The sequence below is a fragment of the Castanea sativa genome, chromosome 3, assembly GCF_040712315.1.
Source record: "Castanea sativa cultivar Marrone di Chiusa Pesio chromosome 3, ASM4071231v1".
Classification (NCBI taxonomy): domain Eukaryota; kingdom Viridiplantae; phylum Streptophyta; class Magnoliopsida; order Fagales; family Fagaceae; genus Castanea; species Castanea sativa.
The window spans coordinates 56,875,114-56,882,912 of NC_134015.1; the positions used below are offsets into that span (position 1 = coordinate 56,875,114).

The 7,799-nt window shown below is 34.6% G+C and overlaps 1 protein-coding gene across 1 annotated transcript; it reads left to right on the top strand.

The window, feature by feature from the left end:
- The first annotated feature begins 957 nt into the window (after window positions 1-957).
- LOC142627099 (putative WRKY transcription factor 57) lies at window positions 958-7,519 on the top strand. Its single transcript, XM_075800898.1, has 4 exons — window positions 958-1,674; window positions 2,984-3,127; window positions 3,984-4,357; window positions 6,918-7,519. Exons 1-3 carry the CDS (start codon window positions 1,262-1,264, stop codon window positions 4,351-4,353), a joined length of 927 nt encoding a protein of 308 aa, XP_075657013.1. The 5' UTR covers window positions 958-1,261; the 3' UTR covers window positions 4,354-4,357; window positions 6,918-7,519.
- Window positions 7,520-7,799: the final 280 nt, after the last annotated feature.

Consider the following 7,799-nt stretch of genomic DNA (forward strand, 5'->3'; position numbering starts at 1 on the left):
ATGTCAAATTTCATGTTAATCAGAAGTTATTTACTATTTAGTCTTATTTTTATATGTATAATTTTAGACAACAAAAAAGTCATTTTGAAATTTAAAGATTTAAGTGATGACATAGCTATTGATTTTTGATTTTTTTGAAATCTTGCAAGTATGGAGGATTTAATAAAAAAAATTTAATCCAATGGTAGATTTACCAAAATTCACATTCAATAAAAAAAAAATTGAGTGGAGTTATAGTCTTAATCTACAACCAAGTTTGTTACTAAATTTTGTCCAAAGTATAATTATGTTAAGTATGAAAAAATTAGGGTAGTCCCAAATTTTTTTTAAGGACAAAAAATCATAAATTTTTTTAAATTTTACACATAATAATTAATTTATTTCCAAGTTAGGGTGATCCTATGACCACCCTGAACTCTACATGGAGCCTTGTATTCTTTGTATTTAGTATAAGAAATGCATATATAGTTGAGCTTATATGGCAAATAATAAGCCAAAAAATGTCTTACATAATTTCTTTTTATAAAAAAAAAAACAATATAATAAGTGATATCCCTTTGAAAATAAACAAGAATATAATGAAAAAAAGAAAATAATAAAAACAATCATCATGATAGCATAAGACTTATTAGAAGTCGAATCCACAATTCCCACACTTTTAGTGGGTTAAAATAATTTGAATATAAGTGGTACTAATCATCCATCCAGTGTACAACACGTAACTCGATCACAACAACAACCACCACGTATCACTCCCGTGTCCCGTCTAATCTCACCCAAAGCGCTGGGGGAAGAGAGAGAATCCATTACAAGAGGGCATAGAGAAGCATGGTGAGGTCTTTGTCGGAAAGGGCTCACTAGCTCTCTCACTCAATTCATGCGCGTGGGTCCTACTCTCTCTCCCTCTCCTCTCCCGCTCCATGCTTAAATATCATCCTTCAGTACGATTAGAGGTTTGACGGCGATTTTTCTAACTTATCTCTTTTCTATTCCCTCTCTCTCTCTCTCTCTCTCTTTCTCTTTCCCACTATTCTCTCTCTCTCTCTCTCTGTGACTGTGCAATGACGAGACAAAGCTTTCAAACCCTTCTAAAAATTCAAAAACCACGCGTCCTTTCCATCTCGCAACGAACACTACCCATTCCAAAACCCTAGCTTCTCTCTCTCTCTCACACTCTCACTCTCTCAATCTCTCACTGCTATAAATTTGAGCTGAATTCGCACTGAGAATTCGGAATTCCCTGAGCAAACGATTTGATTTGATGGAAGAAGGTGACAAATCCGATCCAGGAACCGAGTTCGCCAGCTGGCCTCACGACTCGGACAACGTGTATTTCTTCGCCAACAACGCCCGCAGCGGCGGCGGCGGCAGCAGCGACGACACGACGATTCTCAGCGAGTTCGGGTGGAATCTCCGGCCCGAAAACGACGATCCGAACCGGATCGGCGGACTCGACGACGACTCCTCCGATTTCACTAGAAGCTTCGTGTTTCCGGATCAAAACAAAGATACCACCGGCAGCGCTCTGCAGAGCTCCGACCCGGTAGTTCCGTCCGGTTCGGAAAGTAAAGCCGGCGATGCAACGACGTCGAATAATCCTTCGGTTTCTTCGACCTCCAGCGAGGATCCGCCGGAGAAATCCACGGACTCCGGCGGAAAACCGCCCGAGATACCGTGAGTCGGTTCTGCGAATACATTCTTTTTTTTTTCTCTATGTAGATTTTTTTATATATATATTCTCCATGTTCTTCATGTGCCTGGCTAAATCCGTAATTAACTCAATTTTTAGGGGCAAATGACAGACAAATTATTTCAAACAAAAAAAGAAAAATATCAAACTCCGAATCCGATTATATAGATTTTCCGTTTGGAATTTAGGTGTGGTGTGACTGTGAGACAGTGCAATTTCTGTGTCCGTACGTGTTAGATAGATACCCATGCAAGTTGGGGTGTGGGGGGCATTTTCGTAATTTCACTAAAGTGGAGGGTGCATTTCCTACAACAACAACAACACCGCCGTTATTGCGGCGGGAATGGCGTGCCTTAATTTTTTTTAATTCCATTTTGGGAATAATTTTGTGTACTAAGAAATATAATCACGTAAATATATATATATATAGATATAGTACAATGAAAATTAATGGCGAGAATATAGCGGTACAACAAGAAGTAAAAACCTTATACTTTTTGAGCTTCTAGATTAGATTCTAATAAACTTTGCCTTTTATATTCTTTTTTTTTCTTTTTTTTTTTTAAATGTTGTTCATTCATTCATTTGCTATGAATGTGAGTGCACTAGCTATAGAGCATTTGGATTTTGGATTTTGGCTTTTGGCATCGTTTACGTAATCAAATTTTGATAAGTTTGCATGACATAATGCTATATATCTCTAGACTATATTCTCTAGAAAGTGTTATGATTTTTTGTTAGTTTTCTTAAGTGGGTTAATTTCTTCTTTTTATTATACTAAATGAAATGGGGTTGTTGCAACATAATCAGTATCAAGTTAAATTTTTTAACAGCTAATTTGTGTTGTTTGAACCAAAAGAAAATTACCCATATTTGTTTTTTTCCCAATATTGAGTTTCATTTTTTTTATTGATTGACTTTTTCACATCTTCTTTTTCTACTTATTTATAGATGCAGTTGGCCATCTTATAATGGATTGGGAAACTTCTGTATAGTTAGTTTTTCATCTATTTGTGGGGCAAAGACTCGTAGTGTATATAGCTCAATGTATACCCTAGCTAGTTATGCTGAACATCTGAAGCTTCATGTATATTCTCTTTTACCTTTACATTATCTTAGTTTTTGACTATTAATTAGCTAAAAACATTTGGATACATTTCATCACATGTTATAATCTCTACATTGGTCCTTAGCTAATAATGAAATGGTATGGTGTCATTTACATTTTTGTTTAAGGATGCTGTTTTTTTTTGCTAATTGTGGCCAGGTGATTTTTTTTTTTTTTGTGTGTAGGAACAAGGTTAGAAAGAAGGGACAAAAGCGAATCCGGCAGCCGCGTTTCGCATTTATGACAAAGAGTGAGGTTGATCATCTTGAAGATGGCTATAGATGGCGCAAGTATGGACAGAAGGCTGTTAAAAACAGTCCATTTCCTAGGTCTGTATAGCTTCTTTCTCTTTACTTAACCAAAGAAATTAATTACCTTCCCACATTTGATTTAAACTTGAAATAATTCAATGTTGTCATTTAAACCTTTTCCTTTTTCCATTATCATTTCTAACTTACTCTGTTTAATTCAGTTTAGTTAATTCATGTTAGTCTTTTTGTATCCAGTAAAAGAATATAAGCTTACATAGTAATACATGTTAATTTCCAAGTTATCACTTTCCAATTATGAAAAGCATCCAAGCATGCTGAAAATATATGCGAAGTCCCTAAAGTGAATTGCACCCATTAGAAAAAAGTTGAATTGTATCTATTATAATACTACTTTATAGCTTCTCAAGCTTTCTTTTGTATCCAAACCATCTATGGCACGCGTGCTAAGACATTGAATAATATTATTTCTCATAGCTTTTGAGCTCCCTTATACTATTGCTTGGCTCATAATTGCGTATTAGGGAGATTACAAATTTGAATACATAATCTTTACAAATTGACCTGTTATCAATTATGACAAAAATTTACTTCAAATATCTAATTATTATGTTGTTGAAACTTGAAATGGTGGTCAATTACATTTATTGTCATGTTAATTTACAATGATTTGTCTATAAAATTGATAGTACGTAGTTTTAGCATTTTCCATTGTGTAATAGATGAGCATTACAAAAAATCTGCCTAGTTATCATACATGCACGCCTTGTAATTCTTTTCTCACAACGTACAGACTGAAAATGTAAAATGCAACTTTCTTTTTTTTAATTTGAAACCCCAATAAGAAGATGAAAATTTGATGTTATAAAAGGCAATCAAACTTTAAGCATAACAGTAGAAGTTTTCACTGTGGCAGGAGCTACTACCGCTGCACAAATAGCAAATGCACTGTAAAGAAAAGGGTGGAACGCTCATCAGACGATCCCACTATCGTAATAACTACCTATGAAGGCCAACACTGTCATCACACGATCGGATTCCCTCGCGGAGGAATCATTAGTCAAGAAGCCTTTGCTGGACATTTGGCTCCTCCGATCTCACAATTTTATTATCCAACAGTTCATCATCAGTTACCACAAGAAAATCCATTCTTTATAACACAGACTCGGCAAACACCAGGCGAAGCAGCCGGTGAATCCCGTGTAATGCCACAAACAAATGCACAGCCTCCTACTGATGAAGGACTTCTGGGGGATATTGTGCCTCCTAACATGCGTAACAGATGATAAGGTAACACGGTTCACTCTATTTCTCACAAGTAAATTCAATTTACAATGATGTTACATATATCTTAACATCTGTGTGTGTGAGAGAGAGACAGATAGGGAGAGAATTCAATGTGAAACCTGCATCTGTGAGAGCATTTTAGCACACTTACCCAAGTGGAGTACCATACTTATTTTAGTGCATGTTAGTGCACAAAGCTGCATGAGTTTGAACCAAGATAAACTTTTAAGTTCTAAGGGCGTCTACTTTTGTGTGTGGATGTAGGACTGAAATGTTTATATGTTGGTTCTATAACGAATTTAATTGCTGAAGCTTTGAAAGAGGTGAGTGATAATTACTGCTTTAGTCCTACATTTGATTCATTGAATCAAGCCTACCTCAGATTTGCATTTCCAGGTCCTGTACGCACATCTTAAGGGGGTGCAATGATGTGCTAATTGGCTTTCATGAATCAATTCTAAAAGGTAGTTCAAAGAAATTGAGTATGTTGGTTAAAAGTTTTCAACGCATTATTCTACCTAACAGCAATGGGAGGGTCTTGGGAATCAAATCATACAATCAAATCATGGTTTATAGGATATTACAAACCTTTAAATTAAGAGGTAATGATGGGAAAACATAATAAAAACTTACTCTATTATGGTTAAAATAGTCAGTTGTGCATATAACATTATGTCATAGCTATACATTTTAGGAGTGCAACCTAAAGATGGAGTCCTTATTCTTTCCAATGATATTTAGTGAATAGGAAAGTGTTATTTCCACTCTCTTTTTTGTTACTTCAACTACCCCTTATCTCATATTTATGGGACCACACATGTAAGATAAAGGAGGCACACCTAGTAATATAGTTTCTCTTAATTCTCTTCACTGATTTTTACTTTGGCTTATATTAAATTTAAAATATTTAAATCATCTTTGTATCTTTCAAATCCTTTCTATATATAGACCCAAATGGAAAATATAGTTCATAAATTAATAATGTAGGTGGTCATCAGTTAAATCGTGAAAAAGATCGAGTTCTGTTAGGTCTCATAGTTTGATCTTCTTGATCTTAAGATTTTACTTGGATTATCAGATCTTAGTATAAACTTTTAGAAGGGTTTAAGTTGTTTTAAGTTTACGGGAGTGTAAAATGTCATTTATAATGAGATTTTAATAGCCATTATCATACCTGTTATTGTTGGTGTTGTGGATATGCCATTATTCATTCAAGAAAGATGCATTGAAATAGTTCACTTGGATGTAGTTCCAGTCTTCCAGGTTTAGATCGATTAATGTCATCAAGTGGTTTTACGACTTTTACTTTTGTCTTTTGAAAAAACTTTTGCTTCCGTGGACCGCAGTTGTTAAATTTTCAATTCATAACTACCCCCTTTGAACATGTTGTTCCCAACAAATATTACCCCACCAGCATGAAATATGAATAGCTTTTTGTTTGACCAGAAACCTAGCACTAGATTCCTTAGACCGATTTCATGTGTTATTAGAGCAACAACTATGAGTGCTATAGTAATGGATATACTAATATGGTAGGACAGCTAATGTCTTGCTTGTGATGACTACAGTGTACTAATTGTTTCCTTGTGGCCATGCACCATCGCCAACATCATGTAGTTCTCATTGGCTTTAAACTTATCCGCTACTATTAAACTTATCCGTTACTATTAATCCAGATTTAGTGTTTGTGGACTATATCTTATCTTTGAATATTGCGAACTTTATTATGCTTGTTTATGATGTATCCAAACAGCTTTATGCAAAAGGTTGTGGTTGAAACTTGAAATATAAATAGCTTTAGGGAAGGGCTTTCTAAAGACTTCTAAAATGTTCTCCAATGACCCTTCCAAATAGTTATCCAAAAAAAGACTGATTTATATTATCTCCCTCTTTAGGAAAAAAAGATTTTAGTAGTCGCTATGATGTTGCTTAAAGTGAGATAAAGCTTAGAAATTCATCCAAAACACTGTGAAGTTCTGTCATTAGGTTACTTACAAGTTCTTTTCATTTATTTTTTTTCTTAACCATCTATTCTTTCATATCATTTAGGATGGGTTTGTATTGTCTTTGAAGAAAAGACAATGTCATTTAAGATGGGTTTGTATTGTCTTTTCCGTCTATTCTTCCATAAATCTCTATTTGGCCACTTTGCATGAAATATGTAGTATGGAAGTAAATGGTATATGACTATTAGCCAAAGTAAATCATTATTTAGAGCAATCATTGCAGTAGGTAACAGTGGCATTATGAGAGTGATATACATGTCATTCACTTCGAAGACAAAAAAGGAAATGCATATATCATCATGTATATATATGTCACACCAATAGAGGGGCCTAATAAACATGTAAATGAATAAGACTTTCACTACATGTCATTCATAAAACGAAAGCATGATGAAATAAGGGAACACACGCATGATGTGGATCCCAAACTGATAGACCCTTGTCCTGTGTATGATGGTATGGTTATATAGTACTAATTGAACCGTTTATGATACCCCCAAAAACTTTCTCAAAATTTCTCTGTTGTGCTCATTATACTTATTGGTCGATATGGACAGGACTGGCGGTAGCTGGAATAGAGTGGAAACAATATTCATCTTATCATCAAGTATTAACAACTAAGGCAATATTAATTTCAAGCCGGTAGTGAGTCCTTTCAGGTTTCACCTCCAAACCTTTTTAAATGTCTGCGTCTCTCACTATATTCATGGGCGTACGTATCAGGTTTTGAATCATAGGTTCACTCTCACATCAAGCATGAGATATATTTCAGATAGTCATTTTGAAGAAGATGATGATGATGATGATGATGATGATGATATATATATATATATATATAATATATGTATATATATAACTATTTGATATCTCCATCAAAGCTACTGTATAGGGTACCTTTTATCTTTCTTTTTTTTCGTTAGATTGTCAGCTTCAATCCTAGAGTTAGCAATTGATGTGAACCTTAAAACCCATCTTCATTCATATCCATAATTTTTGTTATAATATATATTTACATTTGGTCTGACTAGCATTAAGGAAGGAAAAACAAAAGTGACTGCTTTCCTTCCTTTTAGTTTTAATATATATGTATAATATATGAAATTTGTACGTTTGAGAAGAAATTCATTTGAGTTGTACTGCTTTTTTGGTTGTTTGGTCATTCGATGGTCTTATCTTTTGCGAGTTCTTCATGGCTTGTACGTACGTGACTCTGAAATAGAGAAAAGAAAAGGCACTGTGAATTGGACCAGTAGGTGGCTCAGTTGCGTTAACTTCGATGTTGCTTCAGACTGAGTCAGCCGACAATTGCTTTTGTTTTTTACTCCCTACTCTCTTTTTTTAACCTTTATTTATATTTTCCTCAGGGTTAAGTTACCAATTTACCATTCACCATGATGCTGGGGTAGCTTTATACTGGAGCCTTTTTTTGTCTTTAAAAA

Bases quoted from the DNA above. Each gene is read 5' to 3' on its own strand.
- LOC142627099 (XM_075800898.1), top strand. From the start codon at position 1,262: ATGGAAGAAGGTGACAAATCCGATCCAGGAACCGAGTTCGCCAGCTGG. The intron at 1,675-2,983 runs GTGAGTCGGTTC...TTTTGTGTGTAG, and splicing joins GGAAAACCGCCCGAGATACC to GAACAAGGTTAGAAAGAAGG. The intron at 3,128-3,983 runs GTCTGTATAGCT...TCACTGTGGCAG, and splicing joins AAAAACAGTCCATTTCCTAG to GAGCTACTACCGCTGCACAA.